The sequence below is a fragment of the Suricata suricatta genome, chromosome 5 (assembly GCF_006229205.1).
Source record: "Suricata suricatta isolate VVHF042 chromosome 5, meerkat_22Aug2017_6uvM2_HiC, whole genome shotgun sequence".
Taxonomy (NCBI): Eukaryota; Metazoa; Chordata; class Mammalia; order Carnivora; family Herpestidae; genus Suricata; species Suricata suricatta.
In genome coordinates, this window is record NC_043704.1 from 108,091,930 (window position 1) to 108,115,556 (window position 23,627).

A 23,627-nucleotide genomic window follows, 5' to 3' on the forward strand; every position below is an offset into this window, starting at 1 on the left:
AGTAATTAAGAGCATCCTATTCCTTAACAGCTTTTTACTACCTTTAAAGATTTGTAACCTTTATCAGAAGGGTTTGAGGAGTATCATATCTCCTGTGAATAATAGTAGTTTTTTGGGGAGGGAATACAGTTATCTTGAGTCATTAGGATATTTGCTAGAGATTTAAGTCAGGTTGAATTTTTTGTAATTATCACTAAACATGAAGTTTACCTTGCTCCCTTAACACTCCCTCGTTTCCATCATTAATACTACACCAAAGTTTATCCCTGTTGGCTAATAATCACGAATGGGTTGAACTATCTCATTTTGAAACTTAAAAAGTAAGAATGTGATTTTACATTTCTAACAAAATTATATTTAAAAATGCAGGTCACTATTTTTTAACATAAAAAATGAACATGGGAATTTCATTAAGTAAAGTACTCTAAAATTTCTTGTATTATCTATATGATTAAAGCAGTGAGGACCACCCAAGGTCTACAAACTTGCATTCCTATTAAAGTGAAATTTTTTGGTCTTCAATTAATTGATGGGAATAGAATTAATGATGTTTCCTAGCATAATTTAAAAAGATTGCTCCTAACTTTTAAGCATTCTTTAGGAATTTGGGGAACATGTTTATCAATGTGAAGCAAATTGACAGAATAAAATGTCATTAAGACTTACAGGAACACTAAGAAAACAATAAAAAGAATGAAGTGTTACTCTGATTATACATAGTAATATAAATTAAGAATTATATACTTAGTATCTGGAGCTTTTCTGCAATTATTTATCTTAAAGTTTAATTTTCTTTTTTTATTTTCAGACAGTTTTCTTATTATACCCCTACATTCACTGATGCCTACAGTTAACCAGACACAGGTATGTTAAATTTATTTCCTCTGTTTCAGATTGAGGCAGGCTTTAAGGGCTGCTTCTTGTCTTTTATTTTTTTGAAGGTGCATTTTCAAGTAGAAATACATATAAAAATCACTTCTTAAAGAACCTTTGCAAATGAGTCTTCAGGGGATAATTGCACTTCAAAAACTGGAGTAACTAAGGATAATTAACAAATTAGTTTTGTCAGCATTAGGGAAAAGTTTATGGATTGGTTTCACCAGGAATTTGTTTGGGTTTCAGTTATCTATGACATACTATAGCTTGATGTTTGAGATTTCGATTTAACAGAATTAGTATATTTGTGGGTATGAGATTTCCTGATTTATCGCTATGTAATATTATGGTTTTGAATGTTACGTCTCTTGTTCGGTTTAATCATGTTCCTGGTTAGAATGAACACTACGTTCTTAAAGGCAAGAGAGTGTTCTGGACTGCAGTGTTCGCAGGCCCAGGTAGACTGAGACAGCTCAGAAGAAGGTCTGCTGCTCTTTCCTTTTGTAAGAAAATATCAAGGTATTTTTTATTGAGTTCCTTTTAAGATCTTTTCTGCTGAATCTTTAATCCTCAGCCAGCTCAATTAAAGAGTGCATACCTAAGTGAAGACAAAGGGAAAAGGGGAGGACTCTTAGTGACAAAGACCAGACAGAAGAGTGTTTCCACTCTGACACTCTAATAGTAAACTAAGTATTCCTTTGCTAGAGGTTATATGACTATATTGGAAAATAAATTTTCTGTTGATTATCATTTATGTAAATGAGATAAATTTATGCTTTTTTTTTTTTGCATTATAGCCAAGTGGTACTTGACTACACGTTTTCCTTTTACTCAGGTGGCTTTGTGAAGGGTGCCATTGTTTGTAGGAATCAGCATCTGAAGATCTGAAGACTATATTTTTTATTTTTTGTATTTATTTTTTTAAGTTTGATTTCAAAAGCTTATTTATATATAGTGATACAGGCCTCTGACATCCATTCTGAGTTTGGCATCTGCCTGGTTTGTTGGTATACTCAACCATAGAGTTTTGGATAATTCATAATTTTTATGCTTAAACTGAACTAACTCTCAAGTTTGAGACACAAAAAGACATTCACACTTTCCAGTTTTTACTAAAAAACATTCTGTAAATTTAAGTAGTCCTATTTCATTTGAAATTTTGTGATAAGGTTCTAAATCTGGGAGATTTAATTTGGTTTAGTGAAAATGATGATTTAATTGAAAATGGTGTGTACCTATACATATATCTACAAATGTTAGGTATGTATGTGAAGGAATAAACACAGAATGCTAAAAATGAACAGTATCTGAAGTAATTCTATTTGCAAGAATGATGTCGTAGAAATTTAATGTGATTTTGCAGTTTTGATGTCTTTATTCTTACAGGTATTTAAAAGAACTCCTCCCGGTGTTCGGAAAATAGTAATTGCTACCAATATTGCAGAGACGAGGTAAAAATAGTTTTAAGTAGCAACTACTGATGATTGAGTTTTGAGTCCCATAAGTTAATATACCCATACTCTTTCCTTTCTAAAGGATTCTTCATAATTTCTTTAAAGATATTTTAATTTAGTCATGGTGTTGAGCAGAGACATGTGTTTCCTAATCCTATAACAGATTAGAAACATCCTTTGTAAGTGTTTTTAAAAAGCCTTCTTGAGGTGCCTGAGTGGTTTCAGTTGGTTAAGCATCCAACTTCCACTCAGGTCATGATCTTACAGTTTGTGAGTTTGAGCCCTGCAATGGGCTCTGTGCTGACAGCTCAGAGCCTGGCGCCTACTTCGAATTGTGTGTCTCCCTCTCTGTCTCGGCCCCTCCCCTTCTCGCACTCTGTCACTCTCAAAAATAAATATTAAAAAAAATTTTTTAAAGCCTTCTTAAGGAATCATGGCAGTTGAGGTCAATTTTGGTTTTGCCTTTTTTTGGTTGAGGGTCATATTGTTTGGTATTTGGTTATGAATAGCCTTAAAATTCCTTATATTTCTTTGGAAATATGAATATGTATACCCATTGAAACATATTTTTCTGTGGAGGCTGATATTAAACCATGTGGGCACTGGGACCCTCAGAGCTAGGAACAAAAGTCATTAAGGGGGGGTGTGAAGTATGACTATGGGCAAATAAAATATCCTCATATCATCTGTAGAATTGTCTCCTGATGCTCTGTGCACAACTAGGCACTTGATCCCTGTAATGTTGGTGAATGTGGGGACACTGGTGAAAATCCCTAACAGCAAAAATCAATCTGCAAACAATGCTTTAAATTCCCTATTTGTAGTAAGAGGTTATGTACTTTTAATGTATTTTTAATATTTCATATGTCTGTTTTCCAAACAGCATTACCATAGATGACGTAGTTTATGTGATAGATGGAGGAAAAATAAAAGAGACCCACTTTGACACACAAAACAACATCAGTACCATGTCTGCTGAGTGGGTTAGTAAAGCTAATGCCAAACAAAGGAAAGGTCGAGCTGGAAGGTAAGGTGGAGCCTTTGTCTATGTTGTTTTAATCATCGTTTCTTCAGAAAAATACCTGCTAAGTTTTCTATTTTATGATTTTTCTACTTTTAATTTTTCAGTCTTGATTAAAATTAATACTCTTTATTTTTCATTTATTCTGTTATGTTTTTCCATTTTTTAAAAGCATGAATTATTAATAATCATGGCTACTAATAATATTTGAATGTCATGTTATCTCCTAAACACTTTGTATATATTAATTTGGTTAATCTTCACTACAATGCTATGAGGTAGGTTATTGCCCCCATTTTGAGGGCATGGAAATTAAGGTACAAAAAAATGGAAAGTTACACAGTTGCGTAAGTAGCAGAGTCAGGGCTTGAGCCCAGGCAGTCTGGCTTTAACAGCTATACTGGTTTTTCACTGTTAGTTACCAATGAAAACACAAGGAATTTTTCTCATTGGTATGGTGGCAGCATAAGAAATAATATCTCTATCTTAATGGTAGACAGAATGATTTGCCTTTAACACAAATAACTGCACTTATTATTTTAATGCATACTTCCCCAGTATTTTTACACCCTTATTCATATGAGTGGTAGAATCATGTCTGAAGTTGTAGAAGAATTTTTCTTTTGCCTCCTGCAGGTAGGACAAAAAGACTTCCATTAATCTTCAGGTCCTGGCCTCAGTAAGGAAAGGAGAGTTAGACCATTTCATCAGTACTTTGTTTACAGTTGCAGGTAGTAAAGTTCTGAATCTTGCTGTAATCTGCAGATTATCCTACTGCAACTTGTAGGCCGTTTACTAGATGAGGCAGCTGCTGCTCTTGCGCTCAAGCGATGGCGTATTCAAAGAACTGTACTCTTGTAACCAGCTACCAGGGGATAACTTGATTTGGGGATCGCTGAGACTAAGATTTTCTCATGGAGACTTAACACCACTGGATACCAATTCGAGTAGTAGTCACTCTTTTGGTACACTTTATGTATTAGTAGTACACATACTAGCCTTAGGTTTGATCTATAAAATGGTTATAGAAATAAAGTAAATGAAGTACTATGTTTCATCTAAGTTTTCATTTGCAGTAGCTTAGTAGAAGTTAACTATGTAATTACAGTATTTTAATTCAAATGAAAAATAGTCCCTTGTAGGGTCCATAGATATAAATTCCTTTAGCAAAGCCTGATTTGATTGATAATTATTTTGAGCTAACTATATTATGTGGTTTTCAGTGGAGACATTCATAGTTTTTATAGGTTATATTATAGATGATGGGTCTTTGTAGACTTGTGACAGAAATAGCTAAGATTTTTAGAATTTGTTTTTATTCCTATAGGAAACAGGCCTCTCTCTCATAGCAGCAGAAGCCCATAGGAATATTTATTATGCTTGAAAATATGTGAATACCCTCACCTCTACACATCTGTCCTTAACACTGTTCATTTATATCACTAAAGAAAAATTTAGCAGTTAAAAAACTTCCAACATCCCTCTGAGAGTTCACTAATTAACACATACTTAAAAGCTTTTAAAATAATATATACAGGTTAACACAATGCTAGTATTTATTACATAAAATGCTCAGAAGGCATATGGAGGGTAAACTTGTAAATTGCTCTTACTAAGCACAGCATTCTGGAATCTATAAGTTAGTTATAGGGAACCAAATTATTGGTCGGGGGAGGAAATCTCTTAAAACTAGAACATAGGGATAATGGATCTAGATCATGTTATTCAAATACATGGGGAGAAGGAATCTATGATTAATAAAAATGAAATGTTTAGTTATGGTGTAGCTCATATGATACAGATACTTTCCCTGCCTACTATTTTCTCTGGAGTTCTAAGAAGTTACTGGTAATGTTCCTTTTATTTATGTATGTATTTATTTGTTTTTTAAGAGTTCAGCCTGGTCATTGTTATCATCTGTATAATGGTCTCAGAGCAAGCCTTCTGGATGACTATCAACTGCCAGAAATTTTAAGAACTCCTTTGGAAGAGCTTTGTTTACAAATAAAGGTAAATTAGGTGTGGGAGTTAAGAAACTAAATGGAGGGTGGGGTTCTAATTTTCAAGAACTCTATAGAAGAAAGTATATTAATCTGTGAAGAAGAACTGTTACAATGCATTTGTGTGTGTGTGTGTGTGTGTGTGTGTGTGTGTGTGTGTGTGTTAGCTGTCTTTAAACTTCCTTCAAATGTTTATTAAGCACGTTTGATCATGTACTGCTCTAGAATCATGCTGCCTGTGTTTGAATCCTAACTCCTCCTCTGATAAGCTAATTCTGTTACAGTTGGCAAGTTATTTAAATAAAGCTAATACAGAATTCTTAGAACAGTGCCTGGCATATAGTAAGTGTTCAGTAAATATTAGATATGTGCACTGTTAACTACATCTTAAGGTGCTCTCCATATGATAAATTACTCACCATTTTTTGGCATCTTCTAGATAAATTTTGATACAAACAACTTTTTTATTTTGACAATGATTAATAATCTATTTGTTGAGATTTTAACCAGCTACTTTTCTCATTAATGTAAAGTCAGTGGATGATAGAAGTAACTTGAAAATCATGTATAGGTTTGATGCTTTATTGATTGAAACAGGCAGGACTAAACTGTTAATGTCAGTATATGATCTATGTTTAATTATATTTGTCTTCCTCCAGATTTTAAGGCTAGGAGGAATTGCTTATTTTCTGAGTAGGTTAATGGATCCACCGTCAGATGAAGCAGTGTCGCTCTCCATAAAACACCTGATGGAACTGGTAAATCTTTTTATTTTTAAAAATGCTAAGTTAGGTTTATAATGTTAGAGCACGGAAGCCACCTAATTAAAACATTTACTCTCATCACTACGAGGTATACCAATGAATACACAGTGTTAAATTTGATTTACTCTTTGGCTTGGTATGTGAAACGTGAATTAGAAGTTATAAAATGATACCTTTGTAATGCTCTTATCATTCTGGGCCCTTTCCACACAATTTTTTTCATTGTAGGCTTGTTTTCAAACGATAAAATTTAAATCTTTCAATTTACTGGTCTTTGTCTTCATTCGTATTTTTCAAATGAATTTGGTTGCTTTGTTAGATTCTTCTGATTACCATAATGTCTTCAGAGCTTTTGTCGAATCCAAGTAATTTCATGACTATATGGACAACTTATGAAGGCAATTCTTGTATTTTTGGAAGAATACGAATGGGCTTTATATCCCCCTGCCTGACAGTTTGTTCTTAAAGTTTTTTTGTTTTGTTCTGCTTTAGTTTCTTTCTATGGAGTCATGGCTTTGAAAAACTAGTTTTACTGTCTTAACAAGTGACTGCTTAGCTGGTAGCCATCCCTGCACAAGACCATGTTGAGAAGTCACAGGACTGGCTGTAAGTTAGTACCCAGAGTAGGAGAAAGGGCGCTGTGAGGTAATGCTCGGAGTAGAGAAAAAGTGGTGCAAGCTGTGCTCTCCAGTAAGGCAGCCACTAGTCACATGTGACTATTTAAATTTTGAGGTAAATTACAAATTCAGTATCTCTAGTCACATTGCACATAGAACATTTTTGTCATTGCTAAAATTCCGGTATTAGTGCTGGGTTAGAGGTTGCTGAAGATATACTTTTCATACTTCGGTTTTATTTAAGCCATTTATGCAGGTAATTTTGAGAATTTGGTCTACATCAGAGCATTGTAGTGGCTTTTAATGTGAGTTGTGTAAATGAAAAGGCATTGTTAATTATCTAACCGTCTTTGTTGGAATTTGCATTAGATTTAGTGAGGTTCCTAGTATTTTAGGAAGTAGTGCAGTTTTACCGCTGACCTGGCTTCCTCTCTTGGTTTTTATCTAATAGAATAGAGCTCTGCTGCTATTTTATCTAAAAGAATAGAGTTAGGTGGCAATCAGAGAATCAGTTTATTGTTTATGGTAGAAATGGATGACCAGAAAACAGCTGGACGCTGAAGCTTAAGTAGGTGTCCTCTTCTCTCCCAACTGAATTTAAGAGCCAGTCTTAGCCGTTTGCAGCCAACAGAATCATGAAAAGGCCGGCAAATCCTTGTCTAACAGTAGATGCTGAAGCTTCTTTAAGTTTTAATTTAAATTCCAGTTAGTTAAAAGACCATGTGGTATCAGTTTCAGGTGTACCATATAGTAATTCGAAATGCTTCCGTACAACACCCAGTGCCCATCACAAGTGCATTCCTTAAGCGCCGTCACCTTTTTAACCTGGACTCCCCTCTGGTAACCATCTGTTCTCCTTCTTGGTTTGCTTCTCCCGGGGTGTGGGGGGTGTGTGTGTGTGTGGGGGTGTGTGTGGGTGTGTGTGTGTGTGTTTCTGTATGCTCTCTGGTTTCTTAAATTTCATGTATGAATTAAATCATAGGGTATTTGTCTTTCTCAGAATGACTTATTTCACTTAGCATGATACTCTAGCTCCATCCACATCTTTGAAAATGTCAAGATTTTGTTCTTTTTATGATTGAGTAATATTGCATTGTACACCACATCTTTATCCATTCATCAGCTAATGGTGCTGATAAACATTTGGGGGTGTTGCATGTAACCCTTTGAATTAATATTTTTGTATTCTTGGAGTGAATACTTGGTAGTTCAATTGCTGGATTGTAGAGTAGTTATGTTTTTACCTTTTTGAAGACTGTTGATACTGTTTTGCACAGTGGCTGCGCTAGTTTTCGTTCCCAGTGACTACATCAGAATTCCCCTTTCTCCACATCCTTGCCAACACCTTTTGTTTCTTGTATTGTTGATTTTAGCCATTCCAGCAGGTGTGAGGGGATATCTCATTGTAGTTTTTATTTGTATTTCTTTAATGACGAGTAATGTTGAGCATCTATTCATGTCTGTTAGCCATCTGTATTTTTTTTTTTGGAAAAATGTCTGTCTCTTCATGTCTTCTGTCCATTTTTAATCAGATTATTCATTTTTGAGGTGTTGAGTTGTATAAGTTATATATTTTGGATGCTTACCCGCGATCAGATATGTCCTTTCCAAATACCTTCTCCCATTCTGTAGATTGCCTTTTAGTTTTGTTGATAGTTAGATGGGAAGGGGCAGAGAGAGAGAATCCCAAGCAGACTCTTTGCTGTCAGCACGGACCCAGCGCAGAGTTTCATTTTGCAAATCAAGATCATGAGATTGTGACCTGAACCAAAATCAGGAGTCAGACACTTAGCCCACTAAGCCACCCAGGCACCCTATAAATAGTTCTGTTTATCCCTTTCCGATTATCTAGGACCCCTAGTACAGTGTTGAGCAGAAGTGGTATGATAGCATGCATTCCTGTGTTCTTTTTCTCAGAGGGAAAACTGTCAACAATTTGTTCAGCATGTTTGTTAAAGAGTTTTTCGTGGAAACTATCAAAATAAGGAAATTTCTATTCTTAGTTTTACTAAAAGATTTTTATTGTGCATGGATAATTGATTTTGTCAAATCCCTTTTCTGCCTCTCGTGAGATTATGATGTGGTTTTTTTCTTGTTTAATTTGCTGTATATTGGATTACATTGATTTTTCAAATGTTAAACCAACTTTCATTCCTGAAACAAATCTAACTTTCTGGGATTCGGTTTGCTGCCTTCCCCCCCCCCACCATGGTTTCTCATGCATACGATGATTTAAGTTTTCCTTCCTCCAAATGTCCCTGTCTAGTTTGGTACCAAGCTTATGCCAAGTACAAAAACAAGTGGGGAGCATTCTATATTTTTTGTTTTTCTGGTCTCTGAAAGAATTTCTGTAAGGTTAAGGTTATTTCTACCATAAATGTGTAGTAGAAGTCTGTGTCTAACGGCATACATGGGTTATGCTTTTAATTTTTTGTTAATAATCTTCTCATATACTTAGGTATTTTAATTGTGTACTGGACATTGCATTTATAGCGCTCTTTGTAGATAAAAACTTGAACCCTGAGATGACAGTAACTTTCTCCAGAGAAGATTTATGTTACTTCTGCCAGGAAAAGAAGCCCCAGTTCTGGGCTCACCTCCCTGGACTTATGTTATTCTCCAAATTCTAGACTTACAATTTTTATACTTCTTTTTTTAACTCCTCAGTGTCTTCAAGCAGCTTTCCTAGCTGTGCTCAGTGGGATGATTGGACCAGATTACCTAGGTAATCAGAGCAGTAGCCCACCCCCAGTTTTCAGTGTTCTGGATTTGCCCATTATTTCTTGCCTTCCTGTATGATGTCTCTTAAACTACCAGAATCAAAGCTCTACATTATATATTCTGAATATATAATAGTTGTTTCTTTCTTTGTTTTTATTTTTTCCCACAACTTTAGAGGGTGATTTTATTTGATTGAAAGTTTGCTAATGTGGTATTTCTCTTATTTCTCTCTTAACATTTAGAGTAAAGCCAGGTTGTGGGTTTTTTATTTGTTTAATATACGTTTCTAACCTTTGCTGACTTCAGAAGTTCTGTTTTGGTGAAGTAAATAGCATTGAACAATATTTAGACCCAGCATTTGGGTCTAAGAGAATGAGAACTCTCATATTGTTTATTTTAAAGCAAACTAAATAGCTTTGGATAGGATGCTTTACAATGTTTATTTTAAACATAAATCTATGCTTTACAGAATGCTTTGGATAAACGAGAAGAATTGACACCCCTTGGAGTCCACTTAGCACGATTACCAGTTGAGCCACACATTGGAAAAATGATTCTTTTTGGAGCTCTCTTCTGTTGTTTAGATCCAGTACTTACCATTGCTGCTAGCCTCAGCTTCAAAGATCCCTTTGTCATTCCATTGGTAAGAAAGATACATACATAGAGTAACTATTGCTGAGATACATTTTTTAGCGTTTTATTCAAATGCCTTTCTCTCTTTACCGTCAGGGCAATTTAAGTGGCCTTCATCTATTTTGTCTTCTTTCTTCTTCTTTCTTAAGGGCAAAGAAAAGATTGCAGATGCGAGAAGAAAAGAATTGGCAAAAGATACAAAAAGTGACCATCTGACAGTTGTGAATGCATTTGAGGTAAAAAAAAAAAAAATGACTTGTTCTAGATTGTGACAACTCATTCAAGTGAAAAGCTGATTGATAATAGACATACTCAGCTTTTTTAAATGTTTACATTTTATAGGTATCAAGAATAAATTACTAAGTGGGTGTTAAAGTTAGGTGAATATTTTTAAAAATTGCACATGATATTAATTTTTTGATCATTACATTTACCCTTTTGGGAAGAAAATCTGTAGTTGTGTTTTGAAAACAGTAGAACAAGTGAACAGTTTATCTTAAAAATCTACTTGATGTTGTTATTCATTTGTATCTTTGTATTGACATTCATAAAAGATGGTTTTACTCTGTTAATTATAACTGTATTCATATTTAACATTTTGATGAGTATCATAATCATGTACATTATTTAAAGAAACAGTTTCTCCTCCTTTAAGTCAAGCTTATTTGAGGAATACATTTGTCACCCATCTTTGCAAAATTTAAATGTAATTAGGTTTTTAGAGATAGCATTTTTACTGTAGTTCTAGATTCATTTTTATATCACATATTATGGGAAAGTTTTTTTTTCCTTTGAACTCATCGTGTATTAACTTTTTTCCCCCATCTTCCCTTCTCTGTCTATCCAAATAATATAACTTCATCTATACATATATACATTTGTGTATATTTATTCCAACATAGTAGCATTGGAATTTGTTCAACAGTTTTTTTTCTTAATATATACTATATGAGGGTATTTTGTATAAAATACACAGTATATTGTTACATAACTTGTACTTGCTTGTATGAAGAAAGATCTGGAAATTTATTTATGGCAATATCCTAACTAGAATTACGGGGAGTGGTTTTTTTGGGGGATTTAATTTTTTTTTTTTTTTTTTTTTTTAGTTTGTGAATTTCAAAATTCTTTGAGTTTTTTAATAAAGAAAATGAAGTGTCAGTAGAAAATTAAATTATTACCAAAATAAAGACAATTTTCTTTATTTCTTTGCCCCATAGGGCTGGGAAGATGCTAGGCGACGTGGTTTCAGATACGAAAAAGACTATTGCTGGGAATATTTTTTGTCTTCAAATACATTGCAGGTAATGGTAAATGTTTTGAAATGATTCCCAAATAGTTTGTATATATCCATCTTGTATAGTTAGATCTTCAGCACAAAAGTTAATTATGTGAGTATGCCATATGAAGTTAAATGATTATACAAAATAATTTTATGAAGGAATCTTTTTAAATAAATCAACTGCAACAAAAACAAAGGTATATAATATAATAAGCATAAAGGTGGCTAATGGCTAAGAAAAGAAACAAGATTTCAGAGTAAAGCAGGAAAATGTAGTAAAGCTTGGCTACTATTTTTGCCCCCACCTTCTAGTTACTCTTTTGAAGATTTAGCCTAAAAATGCTAATATTTCTAAAATCTATTTTAAAATATTAAACAGTATTTTTATCTTATCTTTTGGGTAGGTTGTCTTTAATAAGAAAACACTGGATAGGAGGCATTTATGAAATAGAAGATAGTAAACAAACAGACATTAGACTTAAGACTCTACATTGAATTGGAGAGATGTAAGAATAGGGATTCCTCACCTTCCTGTTACATGCGTATTACAACTATCTGGCATAAACATACTGGTCATTTAACAATTCTACAAGGGGGTAAAAGAATCAAGAGTCTAGCATGTCTAGCAAATCTAGTAAAAGCTGTGCAGATATCAACAAAATGAAATAGTAGGACAATTCTGAAAGATCAAAGGGAATAAAGAATAGATTACAACATATCTCAACAAAAAATACAATTGCTTCATAGTAAGGAACAGTTTAGGAAGAATATGATTCAGTAAAATAAAGATAAGAAAATAAACCAGCAGAGTGGATGAAAAGACTGTTGACCTAAGAAGATACACTGATGACCAAAAGAATTATAGGGAACAAAGTGAAAATCCCTATAAAGGATTGACCTAGAAGATAGACTCTAGGTAATCACAGTTTGTAAATGGGGCCACAAAAGAAAAAAATTGAAAGCAGTAAGTAAAAAGCTTATAGACAGGAAGACAGGACTGATCCATCATGAAGATAATAGGTGTCTCTCCATAGAAAATTCAGGTGTAATTATGAATATGTATTCAGAGATGTGTGCAAGAACATTTCCCTGAAATAGAAAACATAAAGTGAACTATATGTAGGAAAAAATGACTGAATCCAAGGATTGAGAATATACTATCCAGTTAGGTTCTTAATTAAACTATAGACAGAGGACAGGCATTCAAGAAAGCACTTGAAATACTATACCTATGAGCTGTTCTTGGAAAACTCACAAACTGTGAAATGCTGTCTATTAAGAGATAAAAAGAATTTCAGGAATGAAGAGTATTTACTAAATCAGTGAGTGATGTGTGTGGATATTATTTAAATATAGAACAAATACAAAACAGTTATTGAGAATTAGAGTAGAATAGTTATTATCCCGAACAGTATAAAATAATGATCATAAAAAGCCAGGAGATGGTCTAGAGTGTCAGTGATATGAAAAATTAGGTGGGGAAGCTAAAGTCACACAGTTCACAAAAGGGGACATAGATTTACAACCAACTTCATGTTTATAATCTCTTATTTTAAGCTTATAAGGATCTCTTGTTATCTCGTGATTGTAAAAATTTAGGGTTAATCAATTTAATTTTGTTCCTATTTAACTTTCTTTTTTAAATTGAACTAGAATTACCCAGCACCCCCAAAAAATTTGAACTAAAATTAATTTTAATACTTTCATTAAAATCACTTTTGTACATTATCCCATTGTTAGGATAGCATTTCTGTCTAACTCTTCTGTCCGTATATATCCATAAATGTCTGTAGTTTTATTTACCTAGTTAATGGTTACTTCTGACTAAACTAAGTTTAGGGAAATTTCATTTGAACTTTTCTGTATTACTTGCGTGCTTTTCAATGAGCCATGCATCATTTTTATTCAAATTATGATTCTTCAGAACAAAAAAAAAACAGACATTGAGCCTTTGTGCCAGTATGTAACAGCAGCTAATTCTTAGTAGTAGGAATATGGATGTAGTAGAAATATGGATGTTGGCTATTTATGTTTTTGTTTTTATTTTTTTTTTTTCAAAATATGGGGTGGAGAATAATTTTTAAAATTATATCAATGAATCTTTTGCAGAATGTATCAATACTTAAACATCAATGTTTATTTCTTAACAGCAGGCAGATCTTTTCTGTAAAAAAAAAAAAAAATTTGGATGATTATTTTAGACTTACAGGCCATCTGGTCTCTGTTACAGCCACTCACTTCTGCCATTATAGTGTAAAAGTAATCATAAATAATAGATGAGTGAGTGTGACTTTGTTTCAGTAAAACATTGACAAAAGCAGGTGTTTGTAAATTGTGTAGTTTGCCAGCCTCCAGTCTAATACATTACATTTTTGCAAGTGTCTTCTAAAGCAACGAAAACTTATAGCAGTTTATGAGTGTATGCTGTATGGCTCCTATAAAAATCTGTATGAAAGGTATTCTAGTTCTGTTTGTTACCGTTGCTCCCTAGATGCTGCATAACATGAAAGGACAGTTTGCTGAGCATCTCCTTGGAGCTGGATTTGTAAGCAGTAGAAATCCTAAAGATCCAAAATCTAATATAAATTCAGGTAAAGAAGAAAATGCAGTGTAAATAGCTTGCTGTCATTGTTTGTTGTATCCATATTTTACTTTTTTTTCCCCCCTCTATCTTCCTACTCCTAATAGATAATGAGAAGATAATTAAAGCTGTCATCTGTGCTGGTTTATATCCCAAAGTTGCTAAAATCCGACTAAATTTGGGTAAAAAAAGAAAAATGTAAGCATTGAAGATTATTATGAATTATTTCTAATTCTCTCCTTAAGCTTTTGAAATCCTCTTTATGGCAACAAAGCTTATATTGTAAACTTGTTCTTTATATTTGGACCATATTCTTGTTCTTTACCTTTGATCTAAATTTAAGAGAATGCACACTGTTTAACACAGACACCACTTTCCCTCACAGCACATACCTGGCGTCGACCCTCCCATCACCCATTATTCACAAAGAATGTTAGTGAAACATAATACTAGGGTAAATGTTAGGAAAGTAAGCCAGCTATTAAAAAAAAATTAATTCAGAGGCACCTGGGTGACTCAGTCAGTTAAGCGTCCAACTTCAGCTCAGGTCATGATCTCACAGTTGGTGAGTTCAAGCCCCACATCAGGTTTTTCTACTGACAGCTCAGAGCCTAGAGTCTTTGGGTTCTGTGTCTGTCTCTCTCTGCCTCTCCTCTGCTTGTGTTTCTCTCTCAAAAATAGATAAACATTTAAAAAAAAAACTGCATGCATGGACATTACCTAGAGAAGACTTTTTTAGGAATTATTTTTCTTCTCAGTTACATAATTTTCTAATTTACCTCCTTGGTGAAAATTGTGGTGATTTCATTGTTTTGGATAATAAGCTGTAACTTTTAAATATATGTATATATATGTACAAATAATTAGCCTCAGGAGTAACTGGAGACTGCAAGGCATAATTTTTGCCTAGCAAATAAGTTCATTCTAGCAAGGAAACAGAGAAACTGTAAGTCACAGATGTCTAGTAGTATGTGAATTGATGCTTTTTAGAAGACAGATTGGAATCTTGTGCCATGTCATTAAAATAGTCCCTAGCCAGGGGATTCATACATGAATATATTAATTTGATCACTGTGTCCTAAGGATATAATTCCAAATGTGTTTTATTTATTTATTAAAAAATTTTTTTTAACATTTATTTATTTTTGAAGGACAGAGACAGATCATGAGCAAGGGAGGGTCAGAGAGAGAGGGACACACAGAATCGGAAACAGGCTCCAGGCTCTGAGCTAGCTGTCAGCACAGAGCCCAATGCGGAGCTCGAACCCACAAACCGTGAGATCATGACCTGAGCCGAAGTCGGACGCTGAACTAAACCACCCAGGTGTCCCTCCAAATGTGTTTTAAAAGAACATAGGTGTCCAGAAACCGGATATTTTTTGACAATACTATATTATAATGGCATTTAAGCATATAAAAGTTATTGTGTAGTAACAAAATAACTCAAACTGACATTAAATGAAAAAGTTTAGATATCCTATGATTATAAACATGAAAAAATACTAGATCTGAAAGACAGATGAAAGTGTAGACATTATTTTATTAGGAAAGTGCTTCTCAACTGGGGTGACTTTACCTGCCAAGGGACATTTTATTTGGCTGTGACATTTGTGGTAGTTACGGCCAGGGCATACCACTAGCATCTAGTAGATAGAGGCCAGAGATGCTGTTAAACCTTGAATATCCAGGACCGCCTCTACAACAGAGGTTACTCAGTTTAATATGTCAGATATGCAGAGGTTGAGAAGCCTTTTAGTCACATAGGAAGTTATGGGTAACATGAGTTTTAATCATTGTAGCTGAGTTATCTACATTTTAAGTGAACCAGGTACTTTTTTGATATCAGCACTTTGTCCATTTTTTTAAATATCCATTCTTGTCTTTACAGCTAGTTTAACAGACTCTGAAATACATTTTGTAAATTTTTCTGCCATCCTAGGAATGATTTATGGGGAAAAATGTAGTTCTGTTTGTCTTGGTGCTTTATTTTGGTCTAGATGAGGACCAGGACCAGCAAATTTTAGCATGCTTGGCCAGAATCTTATTGGTGTAAATTTTTATTGGTACACAGCCACACCTCTTTGGTCCTGTACAGAAAAAAATTGCCAACCCCTGCTGCTTTCAAGATGTAGGGTTATAGGGTGGATGTATGGTTAAATAGGCTGTGGTGAGGAAGAATAATTTCTGATTTTATTTTGAATAATGACTCATGACTGTGATTCATGAATTTGGTTAGAAGTATTCTGAATTCCTAGAAACATGGAAAGATATTCTTAAAAACAAATAGGAAGGATAATGGATTATGAGCTTTTATGCTCTCATTTAATACAGGCAGTTACCATTGATTGTTTAAAAATAAACTGTCAGAAATCTGTTGAATAATATTGATTAAAGACTTCTGCATATTGAGGTAAAACTTTTATGACTATCAAAGAAAGCCCCCTGGAAATGGAGAGACTGACTAGAGTTGTGTCAGAGTACATGTATTCTGAGTATTCCTGTTCTGAAGTTGAGGGATTTGAATGGATGAGAAACCATTTATGACACATTTTAGAATAGGTTTTTAAAAATCAGTTGTAGCTAAAATCCCTTTTTAAAGAAAATTCTTAATTTTTTATTTTATATTTGGGTGTGTAACCTATGATTTAAAAAAAAATTTTTTTTTAATGTTTATTTACAGAGAGAGAGTGAGAGCATACACGCTCACATGCAAGTAGAGGCAAGGGCAAAGAGAGAATCCCAAGCAGGCTCCCCAGTGTCAGCACGGAAACCAGATCAGGGCTCGATCCCATGAACATGAGATCATAACCTGAACTGAAATCCTTTTTTTTTTTTTTTAAATGTTTATTTATTTATTTTTTAAATAGTTTATTGTCAAATTGGTTTCCATACCACACCCAGTGCTCTTCCCCACAAGTGCCCTCCTCCACCACCACCACCTCTTTTCCCCGCCCCCCCCTTCCCCTTCAACCCTCAGTTCGTTTTCAATATTCAATAGTCTCTCAGGTTTTGCGTCCCTCTCTCTCCCCAACTCTCTTTCCCTCTTCCCCTCCCCCTGGTCCTCCATTAGGTTTCCCCTGTTCTCCTGTTAGACCTATGAGTGCAAACATATGGTATCTGTCCTTCTCTGCCTGACTTATTTCACTTAGCATGACACCCACAAGGTCCATCCACTTTCCTACAAATGGCCATATTTCATTCCCTCTCATTACCATGTAGTACTCCATTGTGTATATATACCACATCTTCTTGATCCAGTCATCAGGTGATAGACATTTAGGCTCTTTCCATGATTTGGTTATTGTTGACAGTGCTGCTATGAACATTGGGATACATGTTGAGCTTAAATCTTAAGAGTTAGACACTTAACCGACTGAGCCACCCAGGGTCCCCATAATTGCTTGTTTTATAAAGTTATTTTGTAAATTAAGAGTTTTGTCAGTATTGTGACTGACAGTAATTGTATACACTATTCTCTTGGTCTGAATCAGTTAGATTGATATTCAGGTACTTATTCTTTGTTTTTTAGTAGTATAGTTTGTTTCCTCATCTAAGAGGCTTAGTAGTTCCACCTGTGAGAAGAGTTTGTCATGTGGTTATTCATAGTTGACTGATATTTTTCCATGTTCTGTTAAAATTCTGTTCTCAAATACAAATTTTAAAATTTATATTACAAAAATAAAGTGAATCCATCCATCTGTGGAATATTTTTTAGATTCTGGGATTGGTTTGGAATCTCCTAGGATTTTTTTTTAACTGTGTTTTAATTTTTTTAAAGGGTCAAAGTTTACACAAAAACTGATGGACTAGTTGCTATTCATCCTAAATCTGTTAATGTGGAGCAAACAGAATTTCACTACAACTGGCTTATCTATCACCTGAAGATGAGAACAAGTAGTGTAAGTGAATGTTTGACACAACCATGCACCTGAACATTGATCTTGCTGTATTTTTACATTTGTGTAGTTTTCATGATTATAAACAAAATTTGTTCTCTTCTGAAAATTTTTTTTTCTGACATTTATAGCTTCTTTTAAATATTTGTGGATTTTGAGAGAGAAAATTCACGAGCAGGGGAAGGGCAGAGAGGGAGAGAATCCCAAGCAGACTCAGCGCTGTCATCTCAGCGTAGGGGTGAGGGTGGGGGGCTCAGTCCCACGAACCATGAGATCATGACCTGAGCCAAAATCAAGGGTTGGACACTTAAACTGAGCCACCCAGGCACCCTCAAGTATAACTTCTTTAAGAAAATAATATATACTTTTTATGTGCAGCAGGTCTTTCGTGATGGATCTTTATATTTAATTGGGACAGTTACTTGCTTTGCCTAGTTTTCTTTCAGAGCCTGCTTGGAATAAATACTGGCATTCTAGGGTATAGGAGTTGACACCATACAAAGGATTTTGTTGATAAGTCTGTGTACCTTATAAGTATTGGTCAGAACACTGAGTGAGATTCTGTTTTCATAGAAGTAAATGTAATTTCAGATATGAGGGTTTTCATTGTGTCATTCAGGAAATATTTTGTTTAGGGAATAGTGCTATTTGAATTGAAACAAAAATATTAAAACTCCTGTGTTCTGGATTAATGAAGACTGGCTAGTTTAAAATGGTATAGCCTCAAAATAAGTTTCGGTAATTACACTGACAGGATAACACCTGATTTAGAAGGAAAGTACTAATCCATCAGTGATGGTAGTGAATTAATGTGGCAGTAATCCTTTCAGGCTCCTACATATTTTAATTTGTTTTAATTCTCATTACAGATATACTTGTATGATTGCACAGAGGTCTCCCCCTACTGTCTCTTGTTCTTTGGAGGTGATATTTCCATCCAGAAGGATAATGATCAGGAAACTATTGCTGTAGATGAATGGATTGTCTTTCAGTCTCCAGCAAGAATTGCCCATCTTGTTAAGGTGACTGACTTTGCATGTTTGTCTTTGAATCTACGTGCAAGTTAGCACGTGGTCTTGTTTTGTTCCAAGTATTATATTTGTTACATTAAACATCTCTTGCTCTATTTGAATGGAGCAAACAGTGTTGAGAAATTGATGCCTAGTTTCTCAGAATTGTTTTTTTGAGGTATTTATGGACCAGCCATTCTAAATGGCTCCACATGATTGAAGTTGGAATTTTTTAACTTGAGTACACTTTAGTTGGCTGCTTAGAACCACACTTGAGTTAGTTGTTCACTAAATGTTTCATATTATGTATAATAGCTTATGAAATTCCTTGAACAGCTAGAGTCACTTTTATTTATTACACTGCTTAATAGTATATTTGCCTTTGTTGAACATATGTGATTTTTCCAACCTTAGGAATTAAGAAAGGAACTAGATACCCTTCTGCAAGAGAAGATTGAAAGTCCCCATCCTGTAGATTGGAAGGACACTAAATCCAGAGACTGTGCAGTACTGTCAGCTATCATAGACTTGATCAAAACACAGGAAAAAGCAAGTCCCAGAAACTTGCCACCACGATTCCAGGATGGATGTTACAGCTGACAACTTTTCTGTGGCGGTCTGAAAACTTGACAGCCGTTTTCCATCATAGTTTAAGGTTTGGCTAGATGCCAAGCTGTGGGACGTGAATAATTTCCATATGTAAGGTAGAGACCTTCAGTGGGTAGTAAAGATGTAATGTGCATGACTTAATGTTATCTGTAGCTATTATAAATATACCATAAAAAGCAATATGTTTCCTGATCGTATATTCTGTTGTGGTCGTGTCCACACTTTGGGAGGGACTGCTCTTACATATATCGAGTGTTGTACCACTTGAGAAATGCCTTTGTTCTGTTAAGAAAAGTTAATCTTTCTGCCCATATGACTGACTACAGAAACTAGTAAAAATAGAATGGTTAGCCAAAAAGTAGTGTCAAGTTAAGAATTTGAACACAACCACGTTTTTAGGTAAAACTGCTACTAGAGGTAAATTAACTTGTAAGAAAGCCTAGTATTTAATAAAATGTACAGTGTATAAATCTCAGCTAACTTTTTGGCTTGGTTTCTACATCTCCATCTATCCTTTGGCTTATTTGATTTTTTAAAAAATTTTTTAGAATATATTTGTACCCCTTTTACATTTCCTTGTGCAGCATAATGTAGCAATTGAGAACATGAGTCTAGACTTGACCACCTAAGTTCAAATTTCAGCTGTGACTTACCAGCTCCCTTGGGCAAGTTACTTGGTTTCTCTGTTTTCTTTATCTGTAAAATACAGGTAACAATTGTGAGGATTAAATATGTTAATGTAAAGTGCATAGACTAGTGTCTGGCATGTAGAATGTACTCACTAAATCTTAATTATTATTTGTCCCTGGTTTTTATTTTTTTTAATAACAATCCATTATATTACATTCATTTTTGCGTTCTGAATCCTGCTTTACCCTCTTATCCAATGGAAACTAGTGTGACTTAGGGCTAGTGATAGGCTAATATTTTCAGCCTTATCAGACGGTGATAGAGACTGTCGGTTGCTGTCCACCAGCCATTTGTTCCTGCCCATTTGCCTGACTGTTCAAGTGCTCTCCCTCTGTGTAGCCTTGTGCCCAGGGATGTTGGACTCTCTTCCTCAAGGGTGAATTGAATTGTTCTTAAGCCAGTTGTGTATGATCTTAGTCTCCTTAAAAGTAACTGATGAGGCATGAGTATGTGGACCTGTGTTGTCAATAGTAACTGAAAAGAGATCTGCAAGAGGGCATCTGAGAATGATTTTCCTCACTTAGTAGACTTAGTGGAGATTTTCTCATTTGGACATTGTCTTATCTGATCTGGCACTGCTGTAGCCGTTTTAGGATTCCAGGGGATAATGATGTTGGCTCAGCAGAAAGATGTGAATCACCAGAGTCCTTGATAATGCTAGTGAGCTGCTGAATTATCCAATTCTAGACTTGCCTTGCACATGGACTTATTTTAATATAATAGACCCTTCATTGTGTTAAGCCACTTTTAGGTGGCGTATTTTGTATAAGTTGGCAGAAAGCATATTAACTGAAACACATGGTCTCTTTCATTGAGTGTTTGCTGAGACCTCTGTTTCCACCATTTCTTTTGTGATCTAACAGTTTGACCCACATGTCTGACAAAAGGTGTGAAAGTAGTGGTCCTGAACATACCGCACAAAGAAATATAAGAACATCCTGCTGCACTCTAAAAAATTCAGATTTTACTGTGCCTTCCAATAAATGTAAGGAAACCAAAGGAAGAGTATTGAACAGTGACTGGGGTTTATTGATAATGCTGTGGTGATCTGTGTAACAGCGCTGGTTCAGGTACTGCTCCCATTTATGCGGATATATGTCAGCCTAGCCTTGTTTCCTAAAGGTTTTGAATGTACTGTCCTAAGTCGAGTCTCTTGGCTAGTCTCCCAAAAGTGGTCTGTGTTTTACTGAATTCGTGAGTCATATCACGATAGTGTGGTTTTGTCCCTAAACTCAAGGTGTCCCTAAATTCAAGGTGACCATTAGGTCCCAGTTGCTCTTGAAGTGTTTTTATGTTTGTATATGTGTGTTTTTTCTTGCTTTTACTCTCCAGTTTAAATTCATAGTAGGCCAAACTGGTCTTGGAAGAAAGCATTTAAAGAATCTCTTTTTTTAAAAAAGGGATTATTAGTTAATTGGTTCCGTGTTCCCAAACCAGTATTTAATCTCTATATGAATGAGGAAAATGTTCCTGAAGAATTGTTTAAATAGATGAGCTATTGAAAGAGATTAAAGCAGTTACTATCACTCTCAACTTATGTCTTCTGTACAGCTGATCAGGATAGAAATCTTGATTGAAGGTGCTATTTGTGTTTTCAAAATAATGTATTAGTGGAAAATTTCCAGATCTAAGTACTATTAGTTAATTAGTAGTTTTAAAGAATCACACATTTAAAAGAAAAATCTATTTGCCTTATGATTCTTACTAATACCTAGAATTACTCTTGAAAAATCCTGAGACAGAAACTTATGGGGCAAAAAAACAAGCCACTGAATAATCTTTAAAATATATCTTTGAAAAGTGAATGCATATAATGCTTCTAATTCATTCACTTAGGCAAAAGCTCTAGATACATTTATGCCTATTATAAGTGATTTTCTGTTTTTCCTGTATTTTTAAAACAAAGTCTGCCCTAAAAGCTAGAAATTATCGAAAAGCTTTAGAATGAATTTATTTTAGTATCCCTTCACCCAAAGTAAATTGTAAATTTTCTTCCACTCTTCTAGCTCTCTGTTTGTATTTATTTTTAAGTAATTGTAATCATGTGGTATAATCATAATATGCTAATTGTTTTTAAATGATATTTTTATCCTGATTTTAAGACAGTATGCCTTTACTTGTAGAATATTTGGGAATTGAATATATGAAGAAAAGCATGTTACCACTGTTACCTTTTGATGTATTTCCATGCTTTTTTTAAGCTTTAAGGAATTATTTTATATATAAAATTTGCCAATTTAAGTGTATAATTCCATAAATATTGTCAATGTATAAAGTCATGTAATGCCTCCCACCATAATCCTGATATAGAACATTCCCATCACCTGTTTCCGTTGTTCCCTTTGCAGTCAGTCAATCCCCTGTCTCCACTCCTACCCATTGACAACCACTGACCCATTATTTGTGACTAGCTTTGCCTTTTCTAGAATTTCCAATAAATGGAAAATCGTATTTAGTCTTTTGTGTCCAGTTTCTTTTACTTAACATAATGCTTCTGAGATATTCGTGTTGTTGCATGTATCAGTAATTTGTTCCTTTTTTATTGTTTAATTGTATTGCCTTGTATGGTTATACCATAGTTTATTTGTTGACTAGTTGATGGACCTTTCAGTTATTTTTTTTTTTTAATTATAAATAAAACTTGCATGAACATGTGAATACAAGTCTGTGTGGATAAACGTTTTCATTTCTCCTGGGAAGATACCTATGGTTAAGACTGTTGTATCATATGGTAAGTGTGTTTAGCTCTGTAAGAAACTGCCAAATTGATTTCCAAAGTGGGTGTGCTGTTTTCCATTCCCACCTGCAATATATGAGGGGTTCTGAGTGTTTCAGATCCTTGCTAGTACTTGGTATTTTTAGTTATTTAGTGTTTAATGTTAGCCTTCAGTGGATGTGGAGTCCTATATCATTGTGGTTTTAATTTGCATTTATTTCTATAATGATTAGGGATATCAATCTATAGTTTCCTTTTTGTGGGGTAATGCTGGCCTTTATAGGAGCTGGGAAGTCCTACTCTTCCAATTTCTGGATGAGGTTTATATAGAATTGGTGTTAATTCTTTAAATGTTTGTAAGAATTCCATGAGGGGGCCTTTGAGTGGCTCCATTGGTTAAGTGATTCTTGGTTTCAGCTCAGGTCATGATCTCCCAGTTTGTGAGTTTGAGCCCCACATTGAGTTCACTGACAGCATGGAGCCTGCTTGGGATTCTCTCCCTCTTTCTCTGCCTATCTGCCTCTTTCTCAGAATAAAGAAGTAAGATTATAAATAAAAAAATTCTCCACTGAAACAGAGACATTTCTTTTTCAGAAGTTTTTAGACAAATTCTATTTAGTACTTATGGGACTGTTTAGAGTTTGGTAGTTTGTGGTTTTCCGTTAATTGGCCCATTTTATCTAAGTTGTTGAATTTATGAGCCTCAAGTTGTTTAAATATCCTCTTATCCTTTTAATGTCTCAGGATCTATAATCTC

General features: G+C 34.5%; 1 protein-coding gene across 1 annotated transcript in view; it reads left to right on the top strand.

Annotated features, from left to right (window-relative positions):
- The window catches only part of DHX36 (DEAH-box helicase 36), a 49,136-nt gene extending 26,527 nt beyond the window's left edge, over positions 1 to 22,609 (top strand). The window contains exons 13-25 of the mRNA XM_029940020.1: positions 809 to 864; positions 2,263 to 2,327; positions 3,214 to 3,357; positions 5,244 to 5,361; positions 6,011 to 6,109; positions 9,923 to 10,096; positions 10,236 to 10,322; positions 11,307 to 11,390; positions 13,860 to 13,959; positions 14,057 to 14,147; positions 17,728 to 17,848; positions 18,715 to 18,867; positions 19,270 to 22,609. Of these exons, the coding sequence (XP_029795880.1) occupies positions 809 to 864; positions 2,263 to 2,327; positions 3,214 to 3,357; positions 5,244 to 5,361; positions 6,011 to 6,109; positions 9,923 to 10,096; positions 10,236 to 10,322; positions 11,307 to 11,390; positions 13,860 to 13,959; positions 14,057 to 14,147; positions 17,728 to 17,848; positions 18,715 to 18,867; positions 19,270 to 19,455 (1,478 nt within the window). The 3' untranslated portion in view covers positions 19,456 to 22,609. The remainder of the gene's footprint in view (positions 1 to 808; positions 865 to 2,262; positions 2,328 to 3,213; positions 3,358 to 5,243; positions 5,362 to 6,010; positions 6,110 to 9,922; positions 10,097 to 10,235; positions 10,323 to 11,306; positions 11,391 to 13,859; positions 13,960 to 14,056; positions 14,148 to 17,727; positions 17,849 to 18,714; positions 18,868 to 19,269) is intronic.
- The last annotated feature ends 1,018 nt before the right edge of the window (positions 22,610 to 23,627 follow it).